Source organism: Gymnodraco acuticeps, unplaced genomic scaffold, assembly GCF_902827175.1.
Source record: "Gymnodraco acuticeps unplaced genomic scaffold, fGymAcu1.1, whole genome shotgun sequence".
In the NCBI taxonomy this organism is placed as follows: domain Eukaryota; kingdom Metazoa; phylum Chordata; class Actinopteri; order Perciformes; family Bathydraconidae; genus Gymnodraco; species Gymnodraco acuticeps.
In genome coordinates this window covers 424,390-444,771 of record NW_022992158.1, presented here as the reverse complement: position 1 = coordinate 444,771, position 20,382 = coordinate 424,390, and the positions used below count along the sequence as shown (strand labels likewise).

Here is a 20,382-nt window from a genome sequence, read left to right as displayed (position 1 = left end):
CTTGGCATTGGATGGGAGGGGGGACACACACAGTGACGAGTCATCAACATCACCAAGGGCGCGGTGCTGCTCACATACTGCACATCTCAAACTTAACAGGATGGGGAAGAGACGCATGGGCGTTAATACGGAAATCTGTGACTGGGACATGGAGGGTTTTTGTTGGGAAACATGAGCAGTGATTGCCTCTTCTTGTAGAAACACATAAAGCGTGTTCCTCAGGTTTAAACGTACCCAACATGTGTTCCAGATGTTGAGATACAATACAAATAACTGGTCCATATGTCGCTCGTAATCATTCAAGTCAATATGCAAGATTGAAAAGTGGAAAAAATGACTGTTGCTATGAAAAAAAAGCAAAGTTAGGGGAAACAGTTTGGAAGAGACCATTCTGACATCCCTCTCTCTGCATGTGAGGAGCCCACCCCACCTCAGCTGTAGTGAGGAGAGCCCATCAGGCAGCCAGCAACCAGCGCGTCTCTGCCTACCAATCGGCATGCTCGGCTCAGGCTGTGTGCAGTGCTCAGTCTCAGCAGCTAAAGCTGGGCGCAGGGGAACTGCGACGGCCACGCCAAGCATCTCACCAGGTATGCGTCTCTCCGCCGCTACGCCCTTTTCCGTTTTGCAATGTTATGCCATATTTCTGCATGCTGTTTTCCCCGCTCTGCCTGCACTGTCTTAATTCTAGGGAGGGGTTGCTGTGTGCTTTTTTTTTTTGGAGGCTCACGTAGCCTCCACTGTAGCGCAGGGTCTAGGTAAACAGTGAAGATGCATCTGCAAAAGCCTCCTCGTTAACCGCGCGTCAACTTGCACACACCTCAAAATGTTCGCCCTTCGACAGATCCGCGCCGCCGCTGCGCTGCGTGCATTTCTTGGGGAACATCTTGCAACGAGGTGATGATTTGGCCAAAGCGGCTTTTCGTCAAAACATGACCGCTGACTATATTTTCAACTTACACTGCGTGCAGGTGCAGGGTTATTTCTAGGCGCTGCTGTACTGGGCGAAGCAGGTATTGGGAGCTGATTTGCACACACAAAAATAAAAAATAATTTAATAGCAGTCAATTTGATGTAGGCTGTGCCATATAACACTGCAGCAGGTTATAGGATGGCTATAGTAGGTCATACTGTCTCTATGCATGGATAGATATTTCCACATGTATTATTGATAGCTATGTGTTATGATACTAACGGATCTATTGCAAATCATTATTCATTCATACAGCAAGTTATCTTCCAGGGGGGAATGATTTTGAGGAGGATGTTTTTGAGGAGAATCAGGAAAGTGTTTTTAATTTGCTGAACTGGAGATTTATATGTGCTTGAATAAGCAGTTTAATGATAAGCCTGGTCTGTGCTGTGTTATCCCTGTCACTAGGTAAGATGTAGGTGCACTCCCTTCGGCAGTTAGGGTGGTGCTGCTGCTGCTGCTGCTAGTGCTGATGTGTTACAGTGGCCACTACCTGTGCATGCAGTCTGCCAGGCCTGGCTGCACACTGGGGAGCCTCCCTCCTCAGTTCAAAATGTAAAGTTCAAAGTTTAAAATAAATCTAAGCTCCAATTGGAAGTTTTAAGGCCAGCACGGGAAAGTTAGCTCCTCACATAAAAATGGATCTAACACACGCTCCAACAGCAGTAAATATCCACTAATGAATTACCTCACAGAAACTTTTTACAACAGCTGACCTTATTGTTACTTCTCCAAACACACACACAACCATCATATCCCTCTATATATAATAATGTGCATATGGAAATCTGGTTGTGTTGCAATTATTAATGCTACTTTAGTTGTTGCTATGCAAAAAAAGGCTCATGTGCTACATTTCCACTGCAATCGTTTGAAGCTGTGACCTTGTCAAAAAGGGCCACTGCGTGTCTGGTTCGCTCTGGTTCCCTCTGATAAGACTGATAAAGGAAGTTACTTTTCCAATACGACTCCTTCTTTAAGGGTTATGACTGCTTTTTGGATTTGCCTAATTCAAGAAGCTCTTGAGTTGATTTTTGCTGCATTTTCCACTCTGAGTATTCACTCCACTTGAAGAGCCAGAAATAGTTGGAGGACTTAAAAATCAGACAACCCTGCTTCCAACATGCTGATTTTTAATGTGATCTTTGCTTAGGCTTATAGTCAATGAATTCATGAGTTGGTCAATCCTTCTTCACATGTGCTGTCCTTGAACATGTGGTTACACACAGTGTGGTGTCAGGATGGAGATTTTCTGCTGAGTCTTTTACATCTGGATAGTATATTAGTTATCCTGAGGCCACATGTGAAGTGTTACAGTGAATCATACAGTATGAGATCAGCTCACAGCCCGGAGGCAACTCTTCACTGCACATTGGATAAAGTTATGGGAGTGAGAAATGTTAAGGTCAACTTGAGGTCAAGAGAAAAGGTGGGGATATTTCCAAATCAGCTGAGTGAATTTGTCCTTTTTATACTGTCCTTTTCATCATTGAAATAAAAAAATAATAACTTTGACATATTTCTTCGATTTTTGGAACATTTTACTGTAACCAGAGAATCCGACTTTCAATTTTAAACACAAGCCAAAAAGTAAAATATGTGTTGGTTTTGTCTGCTTGTCTTTTTCTGATATTATATTAAATGCTTCAGTTTTGCAATGAAGCAACAAAACAGGCAGTGTAAGGATATCATTTTGGTCACTGGGAAGTTATAATGGGCATTTTCACTACTTAAAAAATAAATGCATGTTGTTATACTAAATTATAAATCATTACTTGTGAAAATAATTGGTCAATAAATCAATAATACAATGAATTGATAGATCCAGCGCTAGTCTGGCTACTGTTTAATACTATTAATATTGAATATGTTGTAAAGATTTAGTAGACATTTGGATTTGTTGATTCTAGCAAAAACAAAACTTATGATATTTGAAATTATATTTCAAAAATCAATATAATTTCAATACATTGCATTATCAAAGGATAACGTATTTACAATTACATAAAATAACAGATCATGCTTTTTAATACAGGGTCAAATAAAAACATGAAAAAGGGACAAAAGCAAATCTCATATACGTTTATTAAGCTAACATTACAAAAACCATTCATTTGCACAACAGGTGCTTTCCCCTGGGAATCCTCCAGAGAATTGTGTACTATAAAACGTTTTCGGTGTTTGATATCTTTCGTATTAGTTATGAATGACTTCTCCCTCATGACCTCCAGCCCTGATTTACCCTGTCATCTGTGATTTGAAGATAACAGAGATGTCGTTTCAGGCAGGAACATAAAGCTGTTTGCTGTGAACAGTGTTGGCATCTTATAGCGAGCACATGTTTGTAGTTCTACTTTAACGGCCACGTCTTTGATTCAACAGTGACACCTTCATAATGGAAAACGAACAGAGAGTCACTTTTCAAGTCCAAACACGATTCGCCAGAATGCTAATGTGTGCAAAGCCTTTGATCACCGTGTTACTGTTTTATAAGCCATCCACTGTCATCTCCAGGCAGGGCACACCGTTACAGCCACTAATTCATATATCAGACAGGATGCTCCTGCATTCACATGCTCACACACACTCACACACACACTCACATGCTCACACACACTCACACACACTCACATGCTCACACACACTCACTCACACACTCACACACACATTCACATGCTCACACACACTCACACACACTCACATGCTCACACACACTCACTCACACACCTCACACACACACACTCACCCACTCACATGCTCACACACACTCACACACACACTCACACACTCACTGCTCACACACACCCCCACCCACACACCCCACACACACTCACCACACACTCACATGCTCACACACACTCACACCACTCACACACTCACCCCACACCTCACCCACTCACATGCTACACACATCAACCCACACTCACATGCTCACACACACTCACACACACTCACATGCTCACACACACTCACATGCTCACACACACTCACATGCTCACACACACTCACACACACTCACATGCTCACACACACTCACACACACTCACATGCTCACACACACTCACATGCTCACACACACTCACATGCTCACACACACTCACACACACTCACATGCTCACACACACACTCACACACACTCACACACACTCACTCACATGCTCACACACACACTCACACACACACACACACATGCACACACACACTCACATGCTCACACACACTCACATGCTCACACACACTCACATGCTCACACACACTCACATGCTCACACACACTCACATGCTCACACACACTCACATGCTCACACACACTCACATGCTCACACACACTCACATGCTCACACACACTCACATGCTCACACACACACTCACACACACACTCACATGCTCACACACACTCACATGCTCACACACACTCACATGCTCACACACACACTCACATGCTCACACACACACTCACATGCTCACACACACTCACACACACTCACATGCTCACACACACTCACATGCTCACACACACTCACATGCTCACACACACTCACATGCTCACACACACTCACATGCTCACACACACACTCACATGCTCACACACACACTCACATGCTCACACACACTCACACACACTCACATGCTCACACACACTCACATGCTCACACACACTCACATGCTCACACACTCACATGCTCACACACACTCACACACACACTCACATGCTCACACACACTCACATGCTCACACACACTCACATGCTCACACACTCACATGCTCACACACATTCACACACACACTCACATGCTCACACACACTCACATGCTCACACACTCACATGCTCACACACACTCACATGCTCACACACATTCACATGCTCACACACACTCACATGCTCACACACACTCACATGCTCACACACACTCACATGCTCACACACACACTCACATGCTCACACACATTCACACACACACTCACATGCTCACACACACTCACATGCTCACACACATTCACATGCTCACACACACTCACATGCTCACACACACTCACATGCTCACACACACTCACATGCTCACACACACTCACATGCTCACACACACACACTCACATGCTCACACACACTCACTCACATGCTCACACACATTCACATGCTCACACACACTCACATGCTCACACACACTCACATGCTCACACACACTCACATGCTCACACACACACTCACATGCTCACACACACTCACATGCTCACACACACTCACATGCTCACACACACTCACATGCTCACACACACTCACATGCTCACACACACTCACATGCTCACACACACTCACACACACACACTCACATGCTCACACACACTCACATGCTCACACACAATCACATGCTCACACACACTCACATGCTCACACACACTCACATGCTCACACACACTCACATGCTCACACACACTCACATGCTCACACACACTCACATGCTCACACACACACTCACACACACACACTCACATGCTCACACACACTCACATGCTCACACACAATCACATGCTCACACACACTCACATGCTCACACACACTCATATGCTCACACACAATCACATGCTCACACACAATCACATCCTCACACACATTCACATGCTCACACACACTCACATGCTCACACACATTCACATGCTCACACACACACTCACATGCACACACACACTCACATGCTCACACACATTCACATGCTCACACACACTGACATGCTCACACACACACTCACATGCTCACACACACTGACATGCTCACACACATTCACATGCTCACACACATTCACATGCTCACACACATTCACATGCTCACACACACACTCACATGCTCACACACATTCACATGCTCACACACATTCACATGCTCACACACACTCGCATGCTCACACACATTCACATGCTCACACACACTCGCATGCTCACACACACTCACATGCTCACACACATTCACATGCTCACACACACATTCACATGCTCACACACACACTCACATGCTCACACACATTCACATGCTCACACACATTCACATGCTCACACACATTCACATGCTCACACACCACACTCACATGCTCACACACATTCACATGCTCACACACACTCACATGCTCACACACATTCACATGCTCACACACACTCACATGCTCACACACACACACACACTCACATGCTCACACACATTCACATGCTCACACACACATTCACATGCTCACACACACACTCACATGCTCACACACACTCACATGCTCACACACATTCACATGCTCACACACACTCGCATGCTCACACACATTCACATGCTCACACACATTCACATGCTCACACACATTCACATGCTCACACACACTCGCATGCTCACACACACTCACATGCTCACACACATTCACATGCTCACACACACTCACATGCTCACACACATTCACATGCTCACGCACATTCACATGCTCACACAAACAAGTGCTCACACAAACAAGTGCACACACAAACAAGTGCACACACAAACAAGTGCTCACACAAACAAGTGCTCACACAAACAAGTGCACACACAAACAAGTGCTCACACAAACAAGTGCTCACACAAACAAGTGCTCACACAAACAAGTGCTCACACAAACAAGTGCTCACACAAACAAGTGCTCACACACACAAGTGCTCACACAAACAAGTGCTCACACAAACAAGTGCTCACACAAACAATTTCCCACACAAACAAGTGCTCTAACCTACTTGTTGCATTAAAGTAAGAGCTGCAATAAATAGTCAAAACACAATAAGTTGATGCATCAACTATTTTGATGTTGGATTAATTGTTTAAGTCATTTTGTAAAATGCTGTATTTCTACCTTTGAATTAGAAATGTGCTGCTTTCTGTATTCTGTGATCAAAATACTTTGGGCTTTTGGAAATATTTCACTTCTTTCTGACCCTTCACAAACCAAACAAGGAATCAGTAAACTAATAATAATAATTGGCAGATTAATGAAATGATATTGCAGTGCTAAAAAAACACAGATAAGGCAATTATTTGTAATGCAATTTGCATTATTTAGATCTTAAAGACAGTCTGAGGGATATGCTAAAATCCCCAAAGATGAATTTGCATTTTACATTTTCAGTTCGTCTTCGCACGGTGGTGGACTTTAGTTATGGGGTTGGTTAACTAAGTCAAACATAAGATTAATAGATCAATATAATATGATGTACCCCGTCACAAGGTTCTTGTACCGAGATATAACATTTTCAATAACTTCAATACAATGGTGAATACACATTTCTAGAAGTTAGGATTGTGTCACAATATAGAATGAAATAGTAACTGTCTTACTAAGATTGATCTTACACAAATTAGTTGTTCGTATTTCTTTAACAAAAGCATCCACTTCACTTTATTTTACGTCCTTTTTCTCATTAATATTGATCACTTTAGTTTTTTGTCAACCCTGCAAGTTGGACTGGATTTGACGAGTCAGCTGAATCCCTTTAATTACATGTAATAAATGTACCATATATTTTCATGATGGCTTTTGGACAGAAGAATTACAGGCGACTAAGGAGCTCGCACCACGTACAGTGTCACGCTGCACAGAGACAAGGGGGCAGTATACATTATGTGCAGTCATTTATATTGGATGTTCAATTTCCCCCTCTGGGCTTACAGAATGTTTGCCGCTGTATTAAGTTATGGCAAATATATGATGCAAAATACCGGAGGAGATCACCCTAAACGTCTGACACACACACGGAGAGGTCTTTAATCTCTTCTCTTTACTTAATGTGAAAGGTTTACTTTGTAGTTCCTGTACCATGCACATTTGTGTCTATTGGAAGATTGTCTACATGCAAAGATTAGTGCAGCTGTCCAACTGCTGCTCTGCGTGTCGGGAGAACAATACCTGTGATTGTATTGACTGATGAAGAATGTTCCACCTAGAACCTGCTTCGACATTTATCCCAGACAAAAGCGTAGATAAATCAGAGAGAGGTTTAATGGACGGGAAGTCTCAATTTAGCAATTCTTACATTACACAATGGCTTTAGACAATTTGGAAAGATGATAAAATGTCTATGGGAGGAAGGAAGGGTGTAGCCGGATGTCAAAAGAACTGTCCATGTTATAGGAGAGCAACGACATTGTAAAAATAAAAACATCTGCAGTTTAAACTTTACTAGTATCTTGCAGAGTTAACAAAAGTCTGTTTTGTTTATCCCATGTTGTACTAACTAACTGAGCTCTCAACTTAACACATGCTGACACACATGTGCACATCTGGAAAGGTATCACAAACATCTGTATTTCAGACATCTGCCAGCGTGTTGAAAATGGCACATCCTGCATTTAGGCGCGTGCTGAAATAATCTGTTCACATGTTACCTCTTCCCTCCCCTGTCCTCCCCTTAGTGATGGCCTCTGCCGAGCAACCGTGCTCCAGCTCCCACCAGCAGCACTGCGCATAAGGCAACACACCCACCTTTGCCCTCCTGCCCAGAAGTGAGAGAGAGACACCACCATGTACAGTGTGGAGGACCTCCTCATTTCGCACGGATATAAATTGCCCAAGAGCGGCCCTCCGTCTGCCACGCCTTATGACAAGCGCCCTGCTGATTGCCAGCGTGAACTCGTGGACAACCGGGCTGGCCGGGGGACGCTGAATGGGTACGAGGCGGAGCGGGGGCCATCTATCACGGGTATCTATGGCAGCAGGCAGGCGCTGGTGAAGGGCTACCCCGCCACGGACATCGAGAGCGGGGAAAGGATCCTGAGGAGAAAGGAACTTGGAATTGGTATCCTAGGTGACGCTCAGCCCTTGGGTGATTCTCTCGCCACAGATAGTGGGTGAGTGCTTTTTTTTTTTTCTTTCCTTCCTTTTTCGATCCCCCACACCCTTTACCTTACCTTTTCTCCCCCTCCCCTCCTTCTCACTGGGGCCCTTTGGTATTGCATGCAAAACTGAGTCTGCACTGCGCAGCTTTTTTTCCCCCTCCTCTTCCCTTTCCCCTCCTTCCAGAGCTGCAGAACACTGTGGCTGCAGCAGCACCACTGATATCTCTTATGCCGGGATATGAGGAATTATGAAAGGTGCCTTTGCGCTCGTTTAAGTTGTTTACATGCCGGCACACAGAGGTGGCTCGCGTCTCTGTGGAGAACACTCATGCGCTGGTATCGTCTCTACAGCGTCTTCCAGGCAGGCAGATGTAAACAGCAGCACCAGACAGTGAGCAAACCGAGGAGGACTGAACATGCCTCAAGACAGGCGCGTAATCACTCCACTGTAAACACTGGCACACTGAATCACGCCCAGCACGTGCTCTGTGATGTAAGCATGTTGCTGGGCAAGTGTGCACAGCGCGGCTCCCCTCAGCCATACAGTAGCATATGCTGCTGAGGATGATCCATTGACTCTGCTGCTTACATGAATGAGTACAGTGACTATCACAGTGCAATGCAGATATGAGATGAGGCTCTTAAAGTGGATTGTTATTCCTTTTCAGAACTATTATATTCTTTAGTACTGTATATTTAAGAAACTTATATTTTGGTATATTTAATGCAGTAACTGCTTCCTGCAAATCATGGATATTGTGGCTGTATCATAAATATGAATCAAATAGCTTGGGAAAACACCATTTTTGATTTATTTAATGACGGTCAACAGGGATTTCAAACCCCCTTTGTTCCATTATAACTGACTGTCATCCGGGTGACTTAAAACCTGCTTTGATATGACAGTTAACCTACAGAAGTGGATCTATGGACGAATGGATATATATCTTCTTCTACTTCACTCTGCAGTGCTGTTCCACCACAGCAAGACAATAACGGTTCGAGAACATTCCAAAACGAGAACTACAGCATTATTTAACAGAATTACCCTTTTTCTTAAAGAAGAAAAGTACTGGTTTTTAGACTCAATATGTTATGATTTAGTATGCTATTTCTAAGATAATGGTTTTGGCAATGCAAAGTGCATTACAGCAATATCCTGCACCTCAGAGGTAAATTTGGAACCACGACTAAAATTATCTCCAGGCAGCATTGCTTTATCACACTACAGTGGAACCGCTGATGTGAACCGTCACACACTTGCCATTTTATGTTAAATTCAGACGGCATTTTAACAACTAGGTTAGTGTTTAGGATATTATATATTCACCTTAGAATGAAAAAGGCCCTCATCTTGTGATTTGTTTCCTCTATGTTTTAATGTGACATAGTGAAGCATACTGCTTGAAGGTTTATCGATTATTGGTTGGTCATACTGTATTTCCTTAAAGGGTACTTTGAGTAATATGTATTGGTAATAGGAGGAATCGAGGTTGCTATGGTGTCAGTTTAGGTAATGGGATGTTTTGTTAGATTCTTTTTAAAAGCCAAAGTCGCTGTCCAGATGTCCAGCTCCAGAGAAAAGGTCAGCACAATTTAATATGCAGACCATATTGCAGGAGCATCACAATTCCATGGTTTCTTCAAGGGACTTGGGAGCAGCTGACTTAAGCACTTCTGTCTCATATGTGCTGGCTCTCGTTGATTAAGTTGCGTTGAAAAGCCAATACTGCCAGAACCAAAACACATCATTGTGACTTGACACCATTATCCAATCTCAAAACGGTGGTATTGTTTTATGATTTTACTTTAAAGCGGAGATAAAGTAATTTAGATTCTTGTTGCTTTTGAAAATATTGTTCATTGCACATAGTGCATTTTTGTTGTTTCTTTTAAACTACCAAACTGTCAATCATATAAAAAATATGATGTTTAAGATAGTTTTCTTTGTTTGTCTCTGTATTAGATATCGTTTATCTTGTAACACCCATAAAAAGGTTCACTGTTTCCTAATGTTATCCTAGATTCAGAGTCTGTGATATTTTGTAAGTCTTATTCACACTGGACTTTTCTGTCTTTATAGGTTCTACGATGTTCCCAGTTTGACTTATTCAGAGCCGCTGAGCCATGAAGAGAGGGATGTTTCCTACTGGCGGAGGCGAGGCCAGGACTTCAGCATCCTCCTGGACTATGCTGATGGCAGGGAGCTGAGGGCCTCTGCTGGTGCTTGGAGGCCACAGGCCCTGGTAGCAGCAGAAGAACACAGAGCCGAGAGGCAGGCGCAGCAGCTATGGGAGGAGATTTCCTGGCTGAGGGACCTGGACGCAGCCCCTGGTCAGCTGAGAGTGACTGGGGAGAGGAAATGCCAGAGCCTCGGTACAGAGGAGTGGAGGCCTGCTGTGGGCCTGGGAAGGCAGCTGTCAGAGGGGGACGGGGACAGGTGGGCTCATGACCATTACCGCCTGAGGACACCCGAGGGCTTTTTTCACCCCAGAACAAAGGCAAAGTCTCAGTCTCTCCCAAGAGTGTTGTCACCTGATAGAATTGCCAGCAGAGAGCTCATTCCATCCAGGCCTAGCCTACCTGATAGACAGAGGATAAGCAGCACTGTCTTCTCTGGGCCCTATAGTAGGTATATCTATAGTGGTGCTGTTGTCAGGGACCGGTGGGGTAGGAATGCTGGGCCAAGCAGCCATGTTGCACTTTTACCAAAGCCCAGGTTCAGCAGGCCTTTAAAGCCTCCGTCATATGAGACTCACCAGCAGAATAGGGGTAGCGCAGAAATGCTTGCTATAGAACAGGGTGCCAAACAAAAAGAGAGGCCTATCTACTATCCAAGGAGTGGGGATCTAAGACAAGACTATTACGCACAACACTCTGCCATCACTGGAATGGAGCCCCCTGGCTACATCCCACCCCCATCTTATAGAAGAGGCCCACCCCCAAGGTCACATTCAATGAACCGCAATGAAATGGCAAACCTTAGATGGAGAGCAGAAGCTCTGCAGATGCCCAGCTCAGATCCTGGAAGGTGGTTTTACAGACAGGCAGGTTCATGGCTGGAACATTACAGAGATCGTGCTGCGACCTTTCGTAAACAGCTATATTCTGGACCTGAAGAACAACTAAGTCATGCCAGTCAATTACCCACTGAAGACCCAAGACTGAATCAAATCTCAGGAGGGCCTAGCGGAAGTTCTCTCACCGACTCAGACAAGATCCGTAACATCAACAAAGAGGTTCCTTCCGCTAAGATTTTAGGACAATCTACACATGAAAGTGCCTTTCCTCCCCAACAGGGGTCAGCTCCCAATACCGAAAGCCGCAAAACAGCTCCCAATGACAACGACAGCAGTAATCGATGGGGCAACAGGGGATTAAACAAAAAAAGTGACAGTGTAGGACCTGAACAAAACCGTAGTCAGTTTTTTCCTTCATCTATTTTGGGTAAACCACCACCTCCCCCTTGCAAGCCAGCTGAACAGGTTGTCTCTGAAACTGTGACAGAAGTGAAGAAGGTGGAACAACCTGAGCCACCAGAAAAAGACAAAACCAAGAATCTTAAAAAGAGACTAAGTGAGACCATTTTTTGTTTAGTGTCTGTACCCGTTACTCCGCAGCTTACTGGGACAATCCGTGATCAGAATAACAACAATGAAAAGTCACCAGATCCAGCGGACAGTCCTAGTGACAACAAAACTGGCCATTTAACTAACCAAAGTCTCCAAAGCACATCTTCAGCTGAAGCTGAGCTGCAAGCACTAACTGGTAGCATAGGTAGCAGCAAAACAAGCAGTAGAGCGAGCAGCAAAATGTTTAAAAGAGTACCCTGTAGACCCCCTAAGATAAACCATTACAAGGAGATGAAACTGTCGGGAACCTGGCCTGCAAACCAGTATCGAGACCAGGAGACACAAACTAGCCCAGAGGCTGAAAAACCTGCCCCTGAAAACAACGAAGCACAAAAAGACCCTGTCGCTCCAGACTCTGAAGTCCCTACTGATAGCAGCAGTGCAGTGGGCACTGCGTTCACTTTTCCTATTAAGGGAGTGAAGAGCCTGAAACTCTCGAGCAACAGCGCCTTCTCCCTGACCGCCACCTTCTCCAACCAGCTGAACAAGAGCACAGCTCAGCAGCCAGCAGTACCACCCTCAGGAAATGTGGAGGAGCCCAAACCAGCAGAAAACAGTGGGCAGGAAGCATTCGAACCATTCCTGTTGAAACCCATCGTCCAGCGTCCATGGGATGCTGTCAAAGAGCTGGAGACCATCAAAAAAGAAGTCCAGGATCAACAGCAGCAGCAGAGCAGCAAACAGCCCAGCGTTGATAAGTGCATAGAGGACCTCAACGAGGCCTACAAAGACATCTTGGAGCTAGGCACTGCCAGCAATAAAGTCCCAGATGGTTCTGTTCAAATTCCTGAGCGTATCAAAATCCGCTTGACATCAGAACCTTTCAACAAGCCCAGCAGCCTTAGGCGCAGTGCAGTAAGCTGGTCTGTTGACCCAGAATACAGGGAAGTCAAGAGCGCCTTCTCCAGGCCTGCTACAAAGTCAGTAACCTTCAGCAAGCAGCTTCGGGAGGAGCTCCCCGTCCCTCCCCGGGAGACAGGCTTCAGAGAATACAGGGTTATTACACATCTTTCGCGCAGACGGAGCAACGATGGCAGGACAGTAAAACTAGACCTGCCAGATGAGCCTATTGAGACACCACTTTGTGACTTCAGTCCAATGACAAACACAGCAGCAGCTGAGATGCCATGGGCAGATAGACAGCCCATGCAGGATGCCTCTACGCTCACTAGTCCTCCGGATTATGAGGACATATGCCAGACTTTGCGTCCCTCTAGAGACCCGGCGGATGGCAGTAAAGCGTCCGCAGGCAATTTTAAATCTAATGATGCAGAGACTCTTCAAGATCTTAGAGGTGAATCAGAGGAGGAGTGCCCTATTTGTAAAAGAGAACTTGAGAATCAAATGAGACTGGGCCCATTGCCTCCCCTTCACGAGGAGAACAGCTCGGACAGCTCGACCAATCAAAATGGCAGTCCACCACACCGCGCTGCATTAGAGGGTGTTAAAACAGAGGAGCCAAATGATTCAAGTTTAAATCAGTCAGGGTCTGACCTATGTGCTGGAACAAGGGATCAGAATTCAATGACAGAGGAAAATGTAGGGGGGGGTGAAAAAGCAGACGATGCTCAGGCAGAAAACCAGGAGGATTTGTGTGCAGATAATCCTGTTGAGAGAAAACCAGCAAACGGAGCTACAGAGGAGAGCACATCCACAATATTAGCTACTGATGTGCCACAAGACCCCCAAGTCACAGCGGAACAGAGTGTTCGTGAAACAGTAACTAAGGAAGTAGAATTAGCAGAGAAGGAAGCCAATACAGGAGAAACACCTGAGGGTAGCGCAGACAAACAGACGGAAGAAGTGAAAAGTGAAAGTGAGGGACAAGACAGTGCAATGCCTGATAACAAGCAGGAGCAAGAGAAGAAGCCATTTGCTGGTCCAGAGCATAGACTTGTTTTACGGACTCATTTGGGGCGAGATCACCCCGGGTTACCGGAGTTTCCGCCAGATAGACTGCCACTTTCAGTTCCTCCAAACCTAGACCGCAGGCTGTCTCTTAGCTTGGAGGGGGAGCGGAGGAGCAAGGGCCCCGCCCAGCGAATGGAGGCGTTGCAGACCAAGCTGGCTGTTTCTCCAGGTCGCGTGGCAGCCGAGCGCATGGGTTGGATGAGGGAGGTGGACGTCATGTATCGTATGAGGCGGCTCAGCATCAGGAGTACTGACTCTGGGGAGGGGGAGGCAGAAGGGGAGGGCAAGGACGAACCAGAGGAGGAGCCCCAGCCTGGTCCTCAGAGAGACGAGGAGAACGATCAAGATCAAGAGGTCACCCATTCACCGCAGGTCTCTGAGGAGACAGTGTTGCAAGATGAGCAGGAGTCATCTCTCTCAGGTAAGATGAATACATTGGAGGACATTTTACTTTGGGGAACTTGTGAGAATGAATCAGTCGAGTTAAGAGGTCTTGAAAACTTCAGAAATGTATAAGGTTTACATAAAATAAAATAATTTCCCATGTGGTTTTGTATCCATACAAACCCAGTAGACAGTTCAAAAAGAGAAAAGAAAATACCAATGCAATTATTTAAAATATGTGTTTCACTCTCCCTATGCAGAGATGTATTATCCATGCAGGCTGACTGCATGACTTAACCATAAGGGAATGAAATACATCCACTTACATTTCAACTAATGTGTTGGTAAAACAAATTGATTGCGTTGAAAATCTGAATGTTTATTAGAATCAGAATTAGCTTTAATAGCCAAATAAGTCTGTGAACAAACATGAATGTGTTTTTTTGTTCTCAATCTACAAACAAAGCAACAGACAAACAGCCAAGACAAAGCTGCTTGACAAAGGTCAAAAATAACATTTGACGAATACAAACATTTGATTATTACATACAGATGAAGATACATAATAAAATGTCCCTCTTTCTCTCTTGAAATTAAAACAGCATTATGCAGCTTTGCTGTTAAAGACATCTCCACAAGATGGTGTCATTGCCCAAAGATGGTGCAAGTCGCAACCAGTGAATGTGAATCCATTATACATTGAAATGTATGGAACTGAAATAAACAGAAAAATGTAAAGGATACTTGAAAACGAATATCATTCCTGTTATGTCAAAAGGGGAATTAGTTGCACCTTTCTAATCTTACAGCTGATATGAAATAAAATACAATATTAGGTTTAGATAAAAAATATAGTGTTTGTGAATAAATATTGTTCTTCTTTATGTCCCAGAACCCCATGATCCCAGCCGAGCGGAGACAGAGTAGAAAGACTGCGTCCATCATCTTGATCTGAGGTTTTTAGCTCCAACACTGTGACCTGGCTGCCTACTAGAATGCCTTCATCTCATCTTGACACTGAAATGGCCTTCTTGTCCGACAAGAGCATTGTGTACACCCTCACCCTCGGCGCTGCGTTGACTACTAAGAGTGCTGTTCCACTGCCAAAGGGAGGTGCCCCTTTAACTTGTGGGGCAACTTCCACTACGAATCCCTACCCAGCCTTTCCCAAACTGACTTCCCACTACCCCATCTGTCCTCCATCCCCAAACCCATCCTCTTATAGGGTTTCTACTAGTTAGTCTTCTTGTAGCGGCTTGTCCTTTCTATTCTCTTCTCCCTATGCTTTTCTCATTGGCAGACATTATGCAATTCTGTCGTGCATACTAGAACTTATAAAATGTCCATAGTGAATACAGTTGAGACATTTTTTGCATACTGAACGAACCTTGTTTGTTTACGGGAGAGCTATTAAGGATATGAATGTAAGCGTTTATGTTTAATCTAACGTAGACATAGAAGGGTTATTGTCCCAACCTTTTCTGTTGCATTTAAACTACACCAAAATAAACTGCGTATCTGATTGTCGTGGTGAGGCGACAGCTGTTTTAGAACTGGACATCACTGTCTCTGGCTCAAGAACTGTTTTGATTTTAGACGAGATCAGTCAGCCTTTCTTTTCTTAAAATGTGACGACATTGTGCCCTGTCTCATTGCTTTTGTACACACTGCAACCATAACCCATAAAGCTCTTCAATGAAGAGTGACTCTACACCACATGAGATGATAGACCAGTGACCTATTATACATTGAATTGGTTTTAAGCTGGAGGGGGAGAGTTGCCTTCTTTAGATGTGCGGTAGTCCTCTGATGAATCCCATGAATAGCTCCCCTTTCCAGGTAATTTCAGGAAGCAATAAAGGCACAGATTGAGTTTAAGTGTTGGTAGGTGAATTTGATCAACTTTAAAGATGGATATAGGGAAATAGAGAAAAAAAAACGATAGGTAGAGCAATATTGTTGTACAAACAGCTCAGTGGTGTAGTGGAGCTACCTGTAGGACCCATTGTCAGGAGTTTTGATGTGTGTCATTTGAAATCATATTACAGGGATATGGAGTCGTGTCAGGGTATAACAGGGGGTTTCATGATATATATCTATGTTCATACATCTGTATCGCAAAGAGACAACATTTCATGGAAAAGTTATTTTTTTTATCATCGAATTGTTAATCAGTTTGCATAATGTACAAAATAAAGTATATTTTAAATATTTTAAGAGATATTTTGTATTTAACCATGACATTTTATTTCTCAACACATATATCAAGATCAAGGTATCATATGTCTGTATAGTATTATACTGAGAGTATACATACTTTTCTAGTGCTTTAAAATCTAAGTGATATGAGAAGGGTGTGGTGTGCCTTGATCACACGATTCGGTTCCAGTGAGCGATAGGGTTCATCCTTGACGGTGTTGACGTGATGGAAACTTTTTGAATGTGCCATGATTTCTTATTTGATAGTGCTTTTTCATACGCTAACAGAGTCAATGTCGGACGCTCCTTGTGATATTTAATTCATCAATCCATATCAGCTGTAACTCCTCTGTTGGTGGTCAGACATGACCTGTGTCTTATTTTTGTCTTTGTATGTCTTCCAATCCAAATCATGTATCGTTCTGTTGTTGGTTCTTCAAAAACAAGTTTAGAAATAAAATTGGGATTTTTTTTATTTTCCTCCCTCCCTTCCTTCTTTCCCTCCTCTCAACTTCCTCCTTTATTACGTTTGTTCTACAGCGTGTTCATGTTGTGTAAAATGTTCTGCCGTCCCTAACACTTATTGCACTAAAAGGATACAATGCAGTATGCTATTTTTGGCTAAAACCATACATTTGCAAAAGTATGAAAATCGTTTTTTTTTCTAAATACAGGGTTTTTCAAATGAATTTAAAATCAAAATGTAAAACTCAAACAATGATTTAAAAATATTCTTAATGATAAAAGTTTGCAGTTATGTGGTTTTTCCTACAACAGCAGTGCTGCATTGGTGTAACGTATCAACAGATTTGTAGTAAACCATCACTGTTTAATCACTCACCGAGTACCACTTAATTGTTATGTAGCATTTTACAGTTGTAGCATTTTATCAACTCAGAACTTTGTCTTAGTATTTCAAACATTTCTTGTAAATTTGGAATAATCATGTCGCCTTATTATGTGTGCATTACATTATACTCCAGGCAATGCCAAATATTAACCTACTAAGCACTGTTTCATACCTTAGGTTTTTACACACAACTTGCTGTTCTGCCATCCCTCTGGTGGGAGAGGTACAGTAGCATTGAGGATAGTTTCTGCTCTTCATGGCGTTAATCTGAAGGGAACATTGAATCAAAACTGTGATCTTCAAATAACTCAAAAAGCATAATTTAAAAAAAAGTACAGGATAAGATTCAGTGTTTCAAGACAGGCTTAAAGTCAGCATCACAGGGAGGAAAAGCTGACACGCCCACATCTCATTTTCAATTCATTTTGAAGACTGAAAGGCTTTGCCCCAGTCTTGTGTGTAAACTGCCCCTAATGACATTTAAATACCTATTTCAGTACATACGCCCCCCCAAATAATTGGCATGTCAGGTACACTTGAACACAGTGTCATTTGACTTTTTGTACTGCAGGTTATGTGCAACATGAAGTAATTATGCACACTTGTAATATTTTCTATTTTCATATGAGATTTAAGTGCTTTTTGTACTCACTGACATCTTTTTTTCTTCCTTGCATGAAATGCAAGAGAAAGGAGGGAAAAAAATGTTTTTCACAAAGTATATTTGCATTTGGTACTCCAATAGTAAATACAGTGGGCAAACATTATGTTTCATAATTTAATTTACAAAACTATGCCAAGTATTTAAAAGCTATTTTTAGAGTAAATCAGAAGAGAACTCATTCATTTTTTTTCATTTTAAGACATGCCTTTATCTTTGTATCTATAAATATGAGCATAATCCATAGTCATATGATTGTGCTACTGTTGTATGATACTGCAGTCTGATTCATAAATAAACTCTTTGCATGAAATGTGTGTTTGTGGTCAATTCCCTAGGGGCCAATTACAGGGTTTGTTCGATGCACTGTGTAAGGTTGACATATCAACAGGGGGAAATTATATTTGTGTTTTTCTGCAAAATAGTTTCGAAATATGCAACTCCCTCTCTGCATAATGCACATTATTCTCGAGAAAAAGACACAAGAAAGCAAGACAAACATCAGCACTAGTCACTGTGTATGTGCGCAGCTATGTACATGTACATTTGTGTACTGGCAATATCAGCCCAATTACCCTGCCAGACTGTCACACTGAGCTCCATTTGCTCGATCAAAGCGTTGGCAAAGACAATACTTGAGCTGAACCTTGTAAAAACCTCCCAGCATGCTCTCTGAGGCTTGGACGGCATCCATCCTCAGACGCTGTTTAAATGTCTCGATGTGCCATCTTTTTCTAAAAGGAGAGTAAGAAGTCTGATTAGCACTTCCTTTGATGTGATACTTTATTGATCCCTCTATAGGCAAGCTTTCTTTCCACTAACATCCCAATGCTTTGCTCTGAGGCATGTTGGCAAGAGCTAGAGACAGCAGGGTGGCTAACACAGAGAAGGGATTATATACAGGGATAACATTAAAGGTTGTCGCACAATGTAGGCTACTGTATGCATCTGTGCAAGTGCAGATATTAAAGGAACAGTATTGATCAAATTCAGGTCTATTTAATAAAGAAAGGAATGTATATTTTCAGATGAATTCACATATAATACAAAATCAACTTAGGGCAATGACCTTTGTAATAGTTAAGACAGTTGATTCAACATTGATAACGATAACTGGCTCTGGAACAGTGGTTAAATGTAACTACGTAAATACATATAATCAAGTATACTTCTACTCCACTACATCTTAGAGTCTGTCCAATGACAACCGTGTATTTCCAGATGTGTGGATTTAGATTTTTTTGTAAAACGTAAGGATACATTATTCTTATAGTTTGAGAAAATTATTGTACTTTTTAAGCCAAATAAACCATTAAAAAAAAAACACAAAGCATCCACAAAAAGCTAAAAACAGGTCTGTTTTTCTGAACTTAATAAAACTTGACTTCTCTTTTTAACACTGTTTTGTTTCAGAGTCACTGCAGCAGCCCCTAGTAAGTGAACAGTTGTTTCAGTATTTCAATTCAATTATCTTTATTGGAATGACTATAATGACATACAGTATTGTCAAAGCGTTTAACAATTACAACATTTATACATACACAGATTTGGAATGTACTGTAATGTTCATAAACAACTTGAACAGAAGCAGGAATATCATGTTTTATTTACAAGAAAAACAATATATTTTTTGACAAACTATGTGAGGATGCAGCTTTCTTTAATTTCCCTTAGTAAGATTTTTAGTTTTTCATTTTCAAATAATTGAGGATGCCTTTTATATCATTTGGGGAAGAGTTGTTTCCGGACAGGTTTAAATTTGGGCATTGTAAGTGATGTAAATACTGCAATAATTTGGTGCTGCCAGTCTAGCACCTTGGCTTTGAGCATAAAAGATTACAGACAAGTTAAGAAGCTTTAATTCAACATAGGTAAACAGCTTTAAAACTTTAAAGAATGGGTTATATTTAGCACACTATAGCTAACTAGAAAATGCATTTCC

At 42.7% G+C, this 20,382-nt stretch overlaps 1 protein-coding gene across 1 annotated transcript; it reads left to right on the top strand.

Annotated features, from left to right (window-relative positions):
* The first annotated feature begins 462 nt into the window (after positions 1 to 462).
* On the top strand, positions 463 to 18,753 carry LOC117538604 (junctional protein associated with coronary artery disease). Its single transcript, XM_034204460.1, has 4 exons — positions 463 to 587; positions 8,381 to 8,815; positions 10,887 to 14,767; positions 15,623 to 18,753. The coding sequence occupies exons 2-4, from the start codon at positions 8,490 to 8,492 to the stop codon at positions 15,655 to 15,657; spliced, it is 4,242 nt and encodes a 1,413-aa protein (XP_034060351.1). The 5' UTR covers positions 463 to 587; positions 8,381 to 8,489; the 3' UTR covers positions 15,658 to 18,753.
* Positions 18,754 to 20,382: the final 1,629 nt, after the last annotated feature.